Source organism: Micromys minutus (assembly GCF_963924665.1).
Source record: "Micromys minutus genome assembly, chromosome: 16".
Classification (NCBI taxonomy): Eukaryota; Metazoa; Chordata; class Mammalia; order Rodentia; family Muridae; genus Micromys; species Micromys minutus.
Window position 1 is genome coordinate 11828368 of NC_137985.1, and position 16345 is coordinate 11844712.

The window sequence follows — 16345 nt, forward strand, 5'->3', positions numbered from 1 at the left end:
GCCAAGGCTATTTGGTTTGATACTTTGACAGCTTTCCCAGCTCTAGCTCATGATATGGGAGGGCACTGAGCCGCCCTAACAGTGCATCACGGAGTGGTGGCTCAGATAGCTGGAACACACTGTCCCATGGGTCTGGAGGCTGAGGAGTCTGAAATCATGGTGTTGACTGGATTCCCACTGCATGCTGTGAAGAATCTGGGGTCTGGCCTCTTTCCTCTCAGCCTGTGGTTTGCTGTCAATCTTTGGCATTCCTTGGCTCATGAAAGAAACACAACCTTGATCTCTTCCTTCACCTTCTCATAACAGTTCCCCAGCTCACATCTGTGCCTCTAGAGCTGTGAACAGCAAACTATTGTTACAAGTTATCTGAGGTAAGGTATTTTGCTACAGTGGCATAAATAGACCAAGGCAGCAGGTCATCTCACTTGAGAAACCACACATGGGATAAGTGAGAAGCTTAATTTAAAGAAGAAGAAGCACCTATTGTCTGTGTGTGCGCACAGGCTTGCACACGCCACAGCTTGCCTGTGGAGGTCAGAGGACACCTTTGTGAAGTCTGCTTTCTCCGTCCACCTTTCTGTGATTCTAGGAATTAAAATACTCTAACTGATGGGCCATCTTGCCAGCCTCATTAATTATTTTCTTGCGTTTTCTCCTCTTGCTAAAAAAAAAAAAAAAAAAAAAAAAACTGAAAACTGAACAATGGAGGCTGGTATCGGCCGGAGTGCTGAAGGGGCAATTTAAAGCAAGGCTTCTCATGAACTGATAAACTCGTGCACTGGTCCCGAGGACACACTCGTCCCTCTCCTTCTACTAAGATCTAAGAATGCTGATTACTAGAGATCTTGATTTCAGCTAACAAGCTTCCTCTATAAAGCTTCCCTGAGGAGACTCAAGTAGTCCAGGGCTTAGGAAAGAGTGAATTTTAATCATTTCTATTTGGTTTTTGGATGTATGTACAAGATGTAGGTGAGCTCAGGACCTTTGGAAGAGCAGCCAGTGCTCCTAACCACTGAACCATCTCTCCAGCCCCTGGAGTCTCAGTCCTTTTTATTTTTACGGTGCATTGCAATGTTGCTGTTGTTGATTTATCCGCTAATCTTCCCAGCAGCGTGCGCGTTCCTTGCTACTCACCCCAATGCTCTGGATTCTCAAATGAAAGACACACATACAGCGTTCTATTTTAACATGCCTTAAACAACTCAATGACTGGGCTACTCCCAAACTTCCACGTGGCTAACACCTCCCTTACTTATACTCTTGAATTGTTGCTAACTAAAATCTACACCCCATGTTTGCTGCTTTGCACCCAGGACTACAGCCTTCCTGGGCTCTGATCACTAACTCTTCCATGTTAGCAGTGTCTCTATCTCCCTGTCCTATATTTCTCAGACCTGGACAGCCCCTCCTACCCACCACCACCTCTGCATGGTACCTTCCTTCTCCTCCTCCTGTGTTTCTTGCCTAGGAATCCAAAATGTCTTGCCTTTGTCTATTTGCCCAGCCACTGGCTGCCAGAAACTTCATTTACCAGTCAAAGCCCAACTGGAGGCTGGGAACCTCAGCATCTGACATGTGAGTTCCCATGTAATTTCAGAAACACAATTAACATAACACAAGCTGTAAAACAAATTCACTACAGTGCAGGGTCAACCTCAAGGCTTCAAACAATGTTCTATTTTCATTGTGCCTGGGCTAGAAACTAGTCCACAATATAAAGATACCACAAAATCCTATGGTTTTCCTCACAAGGGGCTTTTGTGGGCACAGTAAAGGCACAGAACTCTTCTGATGTTTTGAATATATCTTTATTTACTATCTGCCTGCTTACAGAAAGTACTATTGTAATGAGAGCCAAGAGTCAGAAATGCATGTGAACATGTGCTTACCTGTGGGGGCATGCAGAGGCCGTTGTCAGGTGTCCCCCTCCGTCGTTTACCACACTCCTTCCTTGAGACAGGGTCTCTCATCAGTCAGCAAGCCCCAGTGAGTTTCCTGTCTCTGTTCCATGTAGCACAAGGCTGACAGGTATGCATGGCCATGTCCCGCCTCTTTACATGGTTGCTGGGTCTGAACTCAGGTCCTCATGATAGAGCAGCAAGTCCTCTTTCTCACCGAGGCACCATGCCAACCCCTAAGTTACTAGTTTTGCTGTTATCAAATGCTTAAGTTTAAATGGTGCTGATATGTGGGGTGTGTGTGTGTGTGTGTGTGTGTGTGTGTGTGTGTGTGGTGCGGTGTGCTGTGAACATACATGCACACTATAACACGTCTCAGTGTCTGTGTGTGTATTCCATCTTTAAAGAACAGGGTATCGGATTATCATCCTTTTGTATTTGTTATGAGAATTTCATTGTTCACTTTCTTGCTATTTTGTAGAAACTGGCCACTTGCAAAGCAGTTGAATTTTGCATCCCTTTATTTATTACAAACAGTGGGGATTACAGAGGAGGCAGAGGCATTCACTGTGTCTCAGTGGCAGCACAGCTCTGGCACAGGGACTTCTACTGTGCACACTGCACCTTCAAAGTCCTTGGTGTTAGGACAGCGTACTGCAAAAGTGAGTGCAAAAGCAGCAAAGGCATATCCATTTGCTTCTGAACAGATCTGAGGGTGTCTACATAGTCCTTTCACTTCAGAAGTCCTTGGGTTTGTGCCCAGCCCAGAGTGGCTGCTGCACAGTTTCCTCACATGTGGAGTTGATCACTTCCTCTTCTCTGCCTGTTACACAGGAAATGGGACCTTAGCATACATGATTAAAGTCAGAAATAATTCAGTTTCAATCCCAAACTGTTCCTTAGACAGGAAAGAAACCTTTTGGGGCTAGACATGTTTATTCTATCCTAACAGAACAATTAGTGTGTGAAATGCAGAAACAGAAGCAACTTTATGGAACAAAACCCTATTCTAGCTGCCTTATAGAAGTGAAGTGGAGACGAAACCAGATTTCTTGGTTCTGTGAGTCTGCTTTGCAAGTATTTCTCGGAAGCTTTTTTCCCTCATGAAGAGGAAGCAAACAGAAAAGGTGCAAAACTCATATGTGTCTGCTGTGCTTGAGTTTGGTGTACTTGTTAAGCGTGAACTCGGTGTGTTTCTTTAGCTCGTCGATGTGTGTGTTGAGCAGCTTTTCAAGCTTCTTGGCCCGTCTCTCTTCTTCCATCAGGAAGTGCTGTGCAGCCAGGGAAGCCCCGAAGGATATATCTGGTGGAGACTGAAGAGAGGGGGAAAGTGAGGCCAGACCAATACAGAGCCTTTACAACTGTAGGCAAGCACGTCTCTGACAATCCACCCTGCAGCTTAATGACATACCAAGTTTTGGGCACAGCCCTTCTCCCCTTGTAACACAGTCCTTGCTAATGAAACCCTCAGGGATTTAAGACATCTCAGCACCAACCCATTAAAGAGCTCTAGAAAGGGAAACTGTAGTGACCAGCTGCAAATCTAGGGTGGATATAAGTACCAGGGATTCCTAGCAGAAGACGCTTTGTTGACACACAACTCAGAACACGGGCAGTTCCCTAATCTGAAGTGAAGACAAAGCAGTTGCATAAATGGCTCATACAGAAACAGAAATTAGGATTAGGTTTGATGAGGAGGGTTGAACACCTAGGGGGTTAGGTAGGAACGAGGCTGGCTGAGGATATCCTGGTGGAGGTGGCTCATGTGTGTGTGTGTGTGTGTGTGTGTGTGTGTGTGTGTGTGTGTGTGTGTGTAGAGCTGTGTAGGGGTGTTTAGGGTTGTGTATGGGTGTGTAGGGGTGTGTAGGGTTGTATATGGGTGTGTAGGGGTGTGTAGGGTTGTGTATGGGTGTGTAGGGGTGTGTAGGGTTGTGTATGGGTGTGTAGGGGTGTGTGTGTGTGTGTGTGTGTGGGACTGGTCTTCGGTCCTCCCTCACAAGCCTGGCTTAGAGGAAGAAATCTGAGTGATGTCCAGTGTGCCTGGCTGGTAGGTGTGGGCATTTCACAGCTTGTGATGTGGTTAGTGTATATTTAAACAACAGGAAAATGTTATGAAATAAAAGACAATATTTTATTAAAGATAGAAAATTATTTTAAAATTATATTTTGTTTTCCGTTCTTTTATCTGTACTTCTTCTTCACTGGTCTTTGGAACTGTTTCATGTAGCCTAGGCTTGCCATGTAGCTGAGGATGACTTTGAATTCCTGATCATCCTGTTTTGACCCCAATAATGCTAGCTAGTTTCCAGGTGTGCACCAATGCACCAGGCTGCCTTTGCTACCCTTTGCTTCTGTTCGTTAGGAAGGATGAAACTTTATGGAAGTGAACCTGATTAGATGGTTTAGTTCATCAACACATAAAAACCTGTGATCACGGCAGGTGACGGCAGAGTCCTGGAGCTTCAGAGGTGGGATTTAACACTCGTACCTCTGCGCTGGGTGCAGCCTCCCCACCCAAACCCAGGAAACAGCCTGGAACATGCAGTGTCTGCAAACACACCGAGCAGGGCAAACACAGGGCAAACACACTCTGTCCAGGGCAAAGAGGATCAGAAGCAGCCGTCCATCATGTGGGGTGTACACTGTTGACACCACGTTCCTACCCTGTGCTATGTGTCACAGTGAAGTCTGTAGGGCCTTGTTGATCTGGACACTCAAAAGGCCATTCCTGAGGGATAACAATCAGGCTAGTGAAGCCCATGAATTCAAGGCTTGAAAATATGCACACTCCAGAGGGTGAAACAAAGCCTTACACAAGACCCAGGGGCCTGGCACGTTTTAGGTTGTGTGAGGTAGATAGGGATATCCACGCAGACTACAAGTTAACACGCACCAAGGTTCTGTGCACTGGGCTGCACAGAAGGCCGAACAAACGGGGCTCCATAGTGGTTCAGGATAGGTTAGAAACCCTGCCACTGAGGTGAGTGGTAAATCCCGTTCTAGAGAAATCTCAGTTGGGCAGAATGCCTTGTACATTTTATAAGCCTCAGGGGAAGTCGTGTTGCAGAAGTTTAAGGCCAGACTGAGATTATGGCCTCTGTAGCAGAAGCCAGCATGCTCTGCAGATTATTCCCTCCCCTGCTGCTGAGCCCAGGACGACACAGAGCATCTAGCAGGTACCTGTCCCATCCTAAGTCCTTGGCAGCCCCAGCGGATACTACCTATGGATTCAATACAGAGTGGCTCACTCACTGAGAGCTCCTTAGGAAGCTTCTGTTGACGCTAAGGCCACCTGAGCCCAGGACATGAGCCACCTCTCAATAACACAACACAGTCTCCCTGTGCCTTCTAGACCTCACAGGGTTCCACTGAATGTGGAGAGGGGAGGGCTTTCTCTGCACTGGACGTGGTCTGCATTCCTGGCTAACCTCTCCTACCTCAGAGGATTAGGAGTTAGTCTGATGCTCTGTGAGATGACCAGGCATATGTTCTTGTGCAAATCATATGTGCTACTATATGTTAAAACCTATCTGGATTTGCTGGCTCAGGCCTGTCATCCTAACACTTGAGAACCTGACTTAGGAGGACTGCTCCAAGTTTAAAGCCAGCCTGTGCTATGTGCTGAATTCTAGTCTCACCTAGAGTGAGATCCTCTCTCTAAGAAACTAAAAACAAAGAAAAACCTAAAAGGCATAGCCATTGATTTATGATGAGGTATCAGGTTCTCATTCTGTTTGAGGTAGGTATATTCAAATGACCTTATTTTAGAAATGGCACTGCACACCTTTAACCCACTGGAGGCCGAGGCAAGTGGATCTCTGAGATAGGTCTGGTCTACATCGTAAGTTGTGAAGAGGACTACATAATGAGACCTACCTCAAAACACAAAGTGACATTTTAATCTAGCTGTCCCTTTCTATCTTAGACTCAGTACTAAATAATTCACCCTTAAAGGAAAAAATCTGCTTCCAGGAACTCACCAGAGGGAGGACTTCATTGTCACCAACCAATGGACCTGCTATTTCTTTGGTCTGAAATGGCAAAGGTGACAAGGGTGTTGGGCTTCTGTTCAGCTCACAGTCCTGGCTAATTCTAAAAGAGATGAAATGGATATCAGTGCCCTTCCTAAGTATATCTTAGTTTCTTTTTTACCCCCTATTGCTGTGATAAAACACCATGAACAAGATAACTTGTAGGAGAAAGTATTTAATTTTGCTTATGGTTTCAAAGAGTTAGAGTTCACAAGGATGGAGCAAAGGGACAGCTGAAAGCTGTCTTGTCCACAACCATAGAGCAGAGAACTAACTGGGAATGAATGGCGTAAGTCTATTAAAGCCTCAAAGCCCTCCCCCAGGGACATACCTCCTCCAGCAAGGCCACACCTCCAAATCCTTTCCAAACAGTTCCACCAAGTGGGAACCAAGTATTCCAGTAAACAAGGCAATGGGAGTCATTTAAACTACCCACCAGATCCTGTTGTAGCTGAAGGTTTTGATTTCTCTAATGTTTAACTAGGGAGATCCAATCAAATGATTGAGTTTGTCTGGGTATTTCTTTGAAGATAAATGGCCTTTCTGAATAATCTCAAATTCACTTTAAAAACTTGGAATGCAGAAGGAAGAGGCAGAAAACACAATGGTTGCTAGGTAGCCTCAGCCTTCCTGATTCCATGTGGTGATTTTGTGTTTCCAGGCCATTTAAATCACTGAGGCACATTTGACAGAAACCTTAGAAGACAGACCAGCACTGTGGAGGACTGTTCTAAGGAGATAGTTTAAGGTTCTCTGCTGCGCTGATAGGTGTGCATAACAAGACATGCTTTGTGGATGGGGAACTGTGTCACTGTATTAACCGGCTCCCCTGGGCTCCTCTGGATTCACTTACACCCCGATTCCCACATGCCCTCCCAGACTCCTCATGCTCTTACTCTGCCTTTCTCTCTTGCTTTTGGAAATGGTTTTCAGGACAGGTGTGTGTGTGTGTGGGGGGGGTCCGTGCATACAAAGCACATAGAACACAGTGCCGGCTGCAGGCTATACACCCAGTCATTTACTTCCTTTTCCTTTCTGGTACTGGGGAACTGAACCCAGGGTTTTGCAAAGAACATTGGTGACATGCCCTACCACAGGCTACACCCCAGCTCTATTTGTGTCTTTTATTTGAGGTAGGCTTTTCCCCAGATTGTTCCTGAACGTGAAGTCTTTTTGTTCTCGTGCCTTTGCCCTCCCGACACCCCAGCTTCACTGAATATGGGATTATATGCCTTTGAGTTTATTATGTACCAGGCCCACTCCAATCATTTTGTGAATTTTTTCTTTTATTTTTGAGATTACAACATAACTACATCATTTCCTTTTGTCTCCCTAAGGCCTCCTATACACCCCCTCCTTACTCTCTTTCAAAATCATGGCCTCTTTTTCCATGAATTATTACGTGCATATATGTATATGCTTATATAGCCCTAAGTATAAACTTCTCAGTCTGTCTAATGTAGGGAAACAGGCAACAGTGTTACACAGCTGTGGCTCTGACACCTATGAACCACATCAACACGTCGAACGGCACGGTAAGCCTACGTGTGCAGTAGTGGCTCCCATGGTGATAACAGCTCTCTAATTGGACTTAAGAGCCACTCAACAGGAGGGTAATCGTGCCTGGTGCTAGAAACCTAGCCAGCTCCTCAGGACGAGTGAAGTCATGGATCTTGGAGGAGAACCTACACTTTTACTAAAGCAGCATATTCCCTAACTCTCTCTATATGGCAGTCCTCACCCCTCAGGAAGGACGCTTGTGTTTGCAACAGTCAAAGGCCATTACAGAAAATCATACCTAATCAAGATGTAGAGTTGTGGAGCCCATTCCCAGAGCACACGTCTACAGTATAGCTGGTGTGTTTAAGGCTCAGGGAACACTGCAGAAGACAGAGCAGAAAGACTGGGAGAACCAGAGGGTGGTTTGCTGGGAGACTGTCTCCTAGGAATGTCGGAAATCATACCCATAGGGTCTCCCCAGCGTGACTCCCCAACACGAACAGAGCAATGAAGACACCAATGGACATGCCAGAGTGGATGGGACGGCCATGGTGTCTCAGCTCCATACACGGAACTACAGGCAACCAAGGAAGCCTGAGAGGGAGAGAAATGTAAGTTTAAAAAAAGCCCCCCCCCCCAAACCAAACCAAACCAAACTAAACCAAACAAACAAAAAACAAACCAACAAATACGCAGCTAAGCAAATAATGAAACAAAACAATATCCCTTAAAATCGGACCAAAGACCACTCCACCTAGCCTGTTTGACTAAATGTAAATGGGCTTAGATTTAAACCACCAAAGACCCTGAAGACATAAAGACCAGTTTGGAGGCTCTGGATCCTTACTAATGGACGCAGGTTCCCTCAGGTGTTAGCCATTTCAAAGCTGTGTTTTGAAACAACAGAAACCCCCCACACTGTGGTTTTCTGTTGTCATCCAGAGCCCGGTCCACGTAGACTTGCTCATGCAGACTCCGAGTCTACGTACAAATGGCAGGAAGCCTCGTGCTAGGCCTCTGCAGATCAGTTCAAACAAACAAACAAAATGTGCTACTCCGTTTTACTTATCTTGAAATAAATCTCCCCCCCCCATTATCCCACATCATAATTACCATGGAAACTAAGCAGCAAATAAAATGGAAATAACATGGTTTATGATATGAACAATAGCTGAAACAGCTCACAGCTCAAACTGCTCAGAAACAATTGCATAATGTGCTCTCACAGAAGCTCTGGCTTGTGTCTACTGTCTGCACCTCAGGGTGGAAAACAAGACCATTACAGAGGTGGTCGGAGAAACATTATACATATGTGTATGTATGTGTGTGTGTATGTGTGTATATATAATCTCAACTATATGGAAAAAATTTAAAGTATTATTTGTTCTAAATTATCTAAATAATTATCACAGTTTTCCATTTTGCTGTGGATGTAGAGATGGCTTTATGGCAATAATTACTAAAATTTATGGAGGAATATTTTTATATTATAAGATCAATAAAATATTGGGATTGAAGGAAAAGACTACATTATGAAGTAAAGTGCTTTGGCTTAAATCATCTTTATAGCTGAAAGCTCTTCTAGAACACAGCTATTCAAATACTTCATAAAACCACCTTGCACAAAATGTTGCATGTATCCATTTAAAGTGGGCTTAAAAATTACTGTGGAAGGCTTTTAATATCCACTCACAGGTTGAACTGTTCAAGCGGCTTTCCCACGGGCCCTGCTCCGGCCGCTAAGCACGGTAGGCTCATCTGCTTGGAGAGGAGGCAGAACTCCTCATGAGCGTGAGGTCCTGACTACAGTTTGCAAGGCCTCTCACATGTGGCCCCTGCCTTTCCTCCAGGTCCTCTGCTGGACTAAGGGATGATGCCCTAGCTAGGGATGAGAATCCATCCGTTACCACTGACCTCTTCCCAGCCTTGTCTTCTCGGTCTCCAGAAGCCCCCCATTCTGTGACCTGCACTGTCTCCTGGCCTGGATCCCTTGGTCTGCTGTGTTCTGTGCCTTATTAGCTGACACCACAGTATAGAGTTTTCTTAACTTATTTTTGGCTTCTAGATCCATCCCTTCTTAAGGGACGTGGCAAGCAGTAATGACAAACCTGCTAATTTTTGTAGGGTTTCCTATTAAACAATATATTAACTAGATATGACACCATCTTAATGATTAATTTTTGATTACTAATCTCTCCTCGGTTCACAATATAAGAATTTAAACCAGGGGTTTTACTATTGGAGTGTGCACCTGTGTGGGCTAGTGTGCCCCTACTGTATGCAGGTGCTGGTGAAGGTCAAAGGTCAAATTCCCTGAACTGGACTTAAAGGAGGTTGTGAGCCACCTGATACGGGTGCTGAGAGCCAAGCTCAGGACCTCTGGAAGAACAGTCAGTGCTCTTACCACTGAGCCATCTCGCCAGCCCCTGTGGCTTCACTTTAAGTGTGTATTCTCATATAAAGACAAGTTTCATTTATTTCAAAATTGGTTTGTCATTAAAATTAGTTATATATTAATAGTTCTGGGCCCCAGCACTTTAAATCAGCTTATAAATTATCCCACAAGCTCAAAACACTCTCTTTTAAGAACACTATTCAGAGCATCTTAACCAAATTCCATTATGTCTCATACAACTTTTAGAGTGATGAATATATTATTATTCTTGAAACTAAATGCTTTGAGTCACCTAAAAGTGCTTCAGATTTCAAGTGAGTGACCATTAAGATATCATTTCAGAAAGAGGTGAAAGACAGCAGAAGTTAGGGATGAGTAACAGGTTGTTTAAACCACCAACCACTGGGAGTTTCCTCCATGACAAGAGATCATTCCTCAAACTGTGACCTTGTTTTGTGGAGCGATTTTGCCTTTTCTTCTCCAAATAGCTTAACACACTGATATGTAAAGATGATGGGTATTTTCTGGTTAATTTATGCCTGACAAATATATGGCTGTACCCTATATACACAGACCCACAACATACATATACATGTATGAACAGCATATATATATATACATACACTGTTTTATATATGTATACATATATGCATACATGCACAGATACATACAGACATATACATGTTTACATATACAAATACATATGTACCACAACATACACATACCACCCATTCATATACACATATATATACCACACATACTTATACATACATGTGTGCACACACACATATGCATGCACATGCACACATATGTACATGTAACTTTTGCTACTTGACTCCGTGAGCCAGGCTGTAAGGGAGACTTCCTTTTCCACTGTTGGCATTGTCAGAGAGCTACCTGTTTTCCAAAAGTGTCCCCACATCCCAACAACTTTTCCCCATTGTGGGTTTTACATGGCAATAATTTATTCAGGACATTTGAAATGCTGTTTCTTTTGAAAATCAGGTCACTGAAGAACACTGAAATCAGACAAAGCATTAAAGCAAATTTAATGAAACTTCCAGCAAACCGAACAGGCAGAGCACAGCTTTGCAGTGGGAAGGGTTTTCCAGGCTGCTTATTAAGATAATCTCCTGCTGAGCCTTTTCCCTCTTCCTGCCTCTGTCCCCACTATCTTGTTTTGTTGGGCACTTTTAATACATGCTATACTGCCTGACATAGCAAGGTGGAGGGGCAAGAAAAATATTTTTGAAATAACAAACTGCAGAGTAATGGCAGGGCCTCTCACCTGAGGCTACTAGAGGTGCTCCAGGGAGTGAGGAGAGGTAGGAGCTCCACAGAACCTCCACAATGACACTCCCTCCATGGTTCTCCAACCATGAGACTCCACCTTGACACCTGCACCACATCACTGTCACCGTGGAATCTCCACAATGGCCCCCACACCATGACAACCACATGACATTACTCTTACCGTGACACCGTCCTCAAGGCATCACCACTAGGACACCTCCACTAGACATTACTCTCACTATGGCACTCTCACTATGACACCACCACCACAGTGTGCCCACCATGACACCTCACTACAGTGTGCCTACCATGGCTCCCCACCACAGGATGCCCACCATTGCTCCCCACCACAGGATGCCCACCATGGCACCCCATCATAGGATGCCCACCATGGCTCCCCACCACAGGATGCCCACCATTGCTCCCCACCACAGGATGCCCACCATGGCACCCCACCAGTGTGCCCACCATGACACCTCACCACAGTATACCCACCATGACACCCCATCATAGGATGCCCACCATGGCACCCCACCAGTATGCCCATCATGGAACCCCACCACAGGATGCCCACCATGGCACCCACCACAGTACCCATACTTATAGTACCACCACAGTGACACCCTATCCAAGGTACCCTCACCACAGTACCTTGACTTTTCCCCTTCTTATGAGGGGTTAATTTAGCACTTTGGAGAGACTCAGGGTTAGTTTCAAGAAGCATTAGAATTGTTAGAATCCATCTTTGGAATTGGAGAGGTGGCTCCAGTGTCTAGAAACACTTGTTGCTCTTGCAGAAGACCAAGGTTTGGTTCCCAGCACCCGGGTAGTAGTGCTTCATAACCACCTGGAACTCTAGTTTCAGGAGATCCATCCCTGACTTCTGGCTTCTGTGGACACCAGGCATGCACACGGGACACATACAGACATGTAGACAAAACATACATGCATAAAAATAAACCTAAAATTGAAAAGAATCCATCCTTGTAGTAATCAAAGGATTGAGATAGTAAAAGGAGAGATGCTGGAGAGATGGCTGAGTGGTTAGGAGCACTGACTGCTCTTCCAGAGGTCCTGAGTTCAGTTCCCAGCAACTACATGGTGGCTCACAACCCTCTGTAATAGGATCCAATTTTTTTTCTGGTGTGTCTGAGGAGAGTGACAGTGTACTCACATATATAAAATAAATAAATACATCTTTTTAAAAAATAATGTTGACCAGACTTCATACCCCCTATTTTAGTCCGTTCCATCAGTTTTGCTACCAAGAAAAGCCCTGGCATCACCTTCAAACTTCAGGCTTGGCTATAGCTTGGTCACAAAAATATACATTTTAGCCACCACGAATCATCATTAAGGTATTGATTTGCAAATGCAACATCACTAATAGTATTAGTGATGGTGATCAAGACACATGCAACTACACATACTACATGGATTCCCTCATACACTCTCCACTAACTCTGCAGACAAGAAACTAAAAGCACTGCTAGGTGTTCATGCTATCCTGGGTGCCTGGGGACAGGTCCTGGGTGTCTGGGGACAGGTCCCGGGTGTCTGGGGACAGGTCCCGGGTGTCTGGGGACAGGTCCCGGGTGTCTGGGGACAGGTCCCGGGTGTCTGGGGACAGGTCCCGGGTGTCTGGGGACAGGTCCTGGGTGTCTGGGGACAGGTCCCGGGTGCCTGGGGACAGGTTAAGTTGCAGTGAGGTCTGGACCTTAGTCATCATGAAAGATGAAAGGCTCATGTCAGACAAGTTTGGCGAAGGCGGCATACCATATCCCTTCTTGGAAACCCACAATGTAAATCAGCGTCTTCATGGCCCTGAGAAGCATTTTGTAGGTTTGAGGAAGCACTGCCCTGCCTCCAGAGCCCTTTTGTGAAAACCGGGTTAGCGTGGCTCATTGCTAGCACACTGACTCAGGATGCGAGCAGACCCATTTTAGAGATCCTGGGAGTAAAGTAGACAGCTCTCACTGCTCTTCCAGGCTCTGCTCTCACTGCCGATGAGCAGCCCTAAGTCGCCACGGCAAACACAGCCCTAAGCGCCTGCATCATGGGAGGACAGAAAGAAGGGTCACCTCCCTGTGTTTTCTACTTTGCTTTAATATCAGATCTAACATAAATTCTAGTTTGCCCCACTGTCGTGGTGTTCAAAAGTAAGGTGATTTATTTGTAGAGCATGTCTTCTTGTACGAGCGTTTTGAAGTGAGTAGCAAACAGAAATGCCCAGGGGCTCTGCACCCCGCTCACCGTTATTTCTGGTCAGCTATCGTCAGTCTGTGCTTTTTACAAAACAGTGTTTCCAGACTCCTGTGTTATCACTACCACACAGATTACAAACGCCCGCCGAGTTACATTATACATTTCCCCCAAGGGATTTCTAAATGTCTGTTCTTTATGGCCAAGATAGCATACCTGTCTCCCCCGGTCTCCATCTTCAGCTGGCTCTGGTAGACGTATGCCCCTGCTTCATCACAGCTGCTCTGGTTGGGCCACACTGCCTTCCCACTGATGTGGAGCTTGGCGAGATCGCTTCGGAGCCTTTCATTCTCATATTCAAGCTTGTTAATGGACGTGTACCGCGGATGCTCCTTGGTACTAACGTCCAGAGTCTGGGGAGTAAAACAGACCCCCACTGAGTGGATGCCCATGGGACACTCATTCTCCGTGTCTAGATTCCTAAGTTGGCAAGGCCCTTTCATTTGAGCCAGGTGATGTGTTTTCTGTGAACTCTTTGTTTCCCCCAAAGATCTTAGAGAAAAATGAAATTATTAGTTTTAATAAATTAATTAAAATATATTTTAAAAGACTTTTGATGGCTGCATTAAAGAGGTGTTAAGGGTATTTGATCACTGCCATGCTTGAAGATAGAGTCTGTTTCAAAGTCATCAGTAGAGCTGGACCTTCACTGGAAGGTTAGGTTCACTGTTAGAACATTAGGATGAACTCAATGAAGGTCTCCGAGGAGCTCAGTGGGAAGTGATTTCCCTGGGCTACATTGCTCTCATGCACGCTGGACTGCAGAGATGCTGCAGACGTTACAGTCTCTTCTAGAGGACCAGAGTTCAGTTCCCAGCACCACACTGGACACCTCACAGCTACATGCAATTCCAACTCCAGGGGATCTGACACCTGGCCTTCAACGGGAAATGGACATCTCTCTCTCTCTCTCTCTCTCTCTCTCTCTCTCTCTCTCCTGAAAGTAAATCCTTAAACAAATCTCATACATTTCCACCAATAATGACCTAAAGGTCTTATTTTAATCCACTAACAATTGAATATTGCTATTTGTCAGATTTGCCCATGGCAGATGAACAGGAGCCTTCGTCACTGAGTTGAGTGTGTATCTATGTCTTTTTTGGCGATTTTCCCTCTATGTGGTCTCGGTTGCTTCTTGTATTCCTTGGCCGTTTTCCCACTTAGGAGTTCCTGCTTCTTAATGTCAAAACGCATTTTAACTCTACAGGTAGAAACCCAGAGCTTCTCCAGTTGTTTGAAAGTGTGTGTGTGTGTGTGTGTGCGATTTTTAAAATATATTTTTAAACTTTTAATTGTGGTATATGCTGTGTTTTCTCTATAAAGGGACTTCATTGCTGTAATTTAGTAAAATGCCATCTTTCCTTTGCTCTTTCTTCTGTGCCTCACATTCCAATTTCATTTTCTTTTTAAAGAACTATTAAATATTTACTCTCACTTTCTTCTATTTGTTTTATGATTTCATTATTTCACATTTAATTCTTCAGCTTATTTTTGCTGTTAGTTTTGCTATAAAACCAGAGAAGACAGTAAAAATAATAAATTATTCCAATTATTCAAATCGGATATTGATGAAAACATTCAGCCCTGCGGCTGGGTGATGTGACAAAGTACATGCTGAACCTATTGTGGATGGGGTTGGAACTGGGCCCTTCTGCTGCATTCATCTTCCTGAGACAGAGCCAGCACTGCACATTGGGAGCATGGTCGGTTCATAGAGCTCTGCTACCTGATGTGTGAATGCCCCCTCTGAGGCTGTAAAATGAAATATATTTAAATTAAACAATGGATGGTTTAAACAAGAGGCTTAGAGATTTCCCAGGCTGTTTTAACTAGACACTGTGGAAGTTTCCAGGGCAGGTGTGTTTTATATGTGTGTGAGTGTGCGTGTGTGTTCACTCGTGTGAATGCTTGCTTGTTTGTATGCGCACATGTGAGCATGTGCGTGTTTGCAGCTCTTCTCATAAAGCTTTGTAAAATGGACTGTTCTCGCACAGCAAGCAGGAAAGTGTGTTTGGTGCTCGTGCGTCCTTCTCTGTGCTCCAGCCCTGTGTACTGAACATCCCCAGCTGCACATGGCTGACAGTCTGCAGCAATACCGTAGCATAAACTGCTTGGCTCAAGCAACACATTGCTTTTGAAGCTCCAGGTACTTGGGATTTGAGGCCTAGAAAAACTAAATGTTTGGAGATTTAACATTTCTTTTTGAAGTCCCTGAATTCCCAAGCACTGAGAACATCTACATAGAGTAACACTCATTTCAAACCTCCTCACATTGTGAATAGCTGCATATAATAATCATCCATACTGTCATATTAATAGTGCATATGATGGCAGCTTAGGAAATGCATCCTACCGAGACCTGGAGAAACAGCCATCCATACTGTGTGGCTGACCCAGCATCTTTCTTTACTGCTAAAGGGAGCTGCCTGCCGGGCAGCGGCCTGCAAAGTGGTTTTCTCCCCACTGCACGGGCATCTCTGGTCAACTTGCTTTTCCAAGGAAGGAAGCAAGGACCTTCAGAATTAGGTAACCAGAAACATTCACAAATCTGTATTCGTTTAGATAGGACCAATTTCAAGTACTGGGGCTGCAGGAGTTATAGTTCACTGGGTAAGAGCAGAGAGCCTAGGTTTGGCTCCCAGCAACTGGTAACTATCCTTAACCTTAACTCCAGCCCCAGGAAATCATACACCCTTCTGGTCTCTGCAAGCAATGTATGCCTGTGATATTCAGACATACATGCACCCCCAAAAAAAATGGAAAGAAAGACCAACTACTATTTTAATATTATCCGAATATCACAAATGTTAGAAGTATGAAAATAATGTATATATTTTGCTTCTTTCTGCCTAAGGTGAAGTTTCAGTTCAAATCATTTATGTTTATATTTATCTATTATAATTATTGCTGAAGTAATCAGTAATCTGATTATGGACTATTTGTACTTATAGAATTTTAATACACAG

General features: G+C 44.6%; 1 protein-coding gene across 4 annotated transcripts in view; it reads right to left on the reverse strand.

The window, feature by feature from the left end:
* Window positions 1–3034: 3034 nt before the first annotated feature.
* DEUP1 (deuterosome assembly protein 1) overlaps window positions 3035–16345 on the reverse strand; it is a gene marked incomplete at both ends in the record, with an annotated part of 58844 nt that continues 45533 nt past the window's right edge. For all 4 annotated transcript variants that reach the window (XM_080929868.1, XM_080929870.1, XM_080929869.1 and 1 more), the window contains 3 exons: window positions 3035–3211; window positions 5879–5990; window positions 13536–13732. In XM_080929868.1, the coding sequence (XP_080785994.1) occupies window positions 3035–3211; window positions 5879–5990; window positions 13536–13732 (486 nt within the window). The remainder of the gene's footprint in view (window positions 3212–5878; window positions 5991–13535; window positions 13733–16345) is intronic.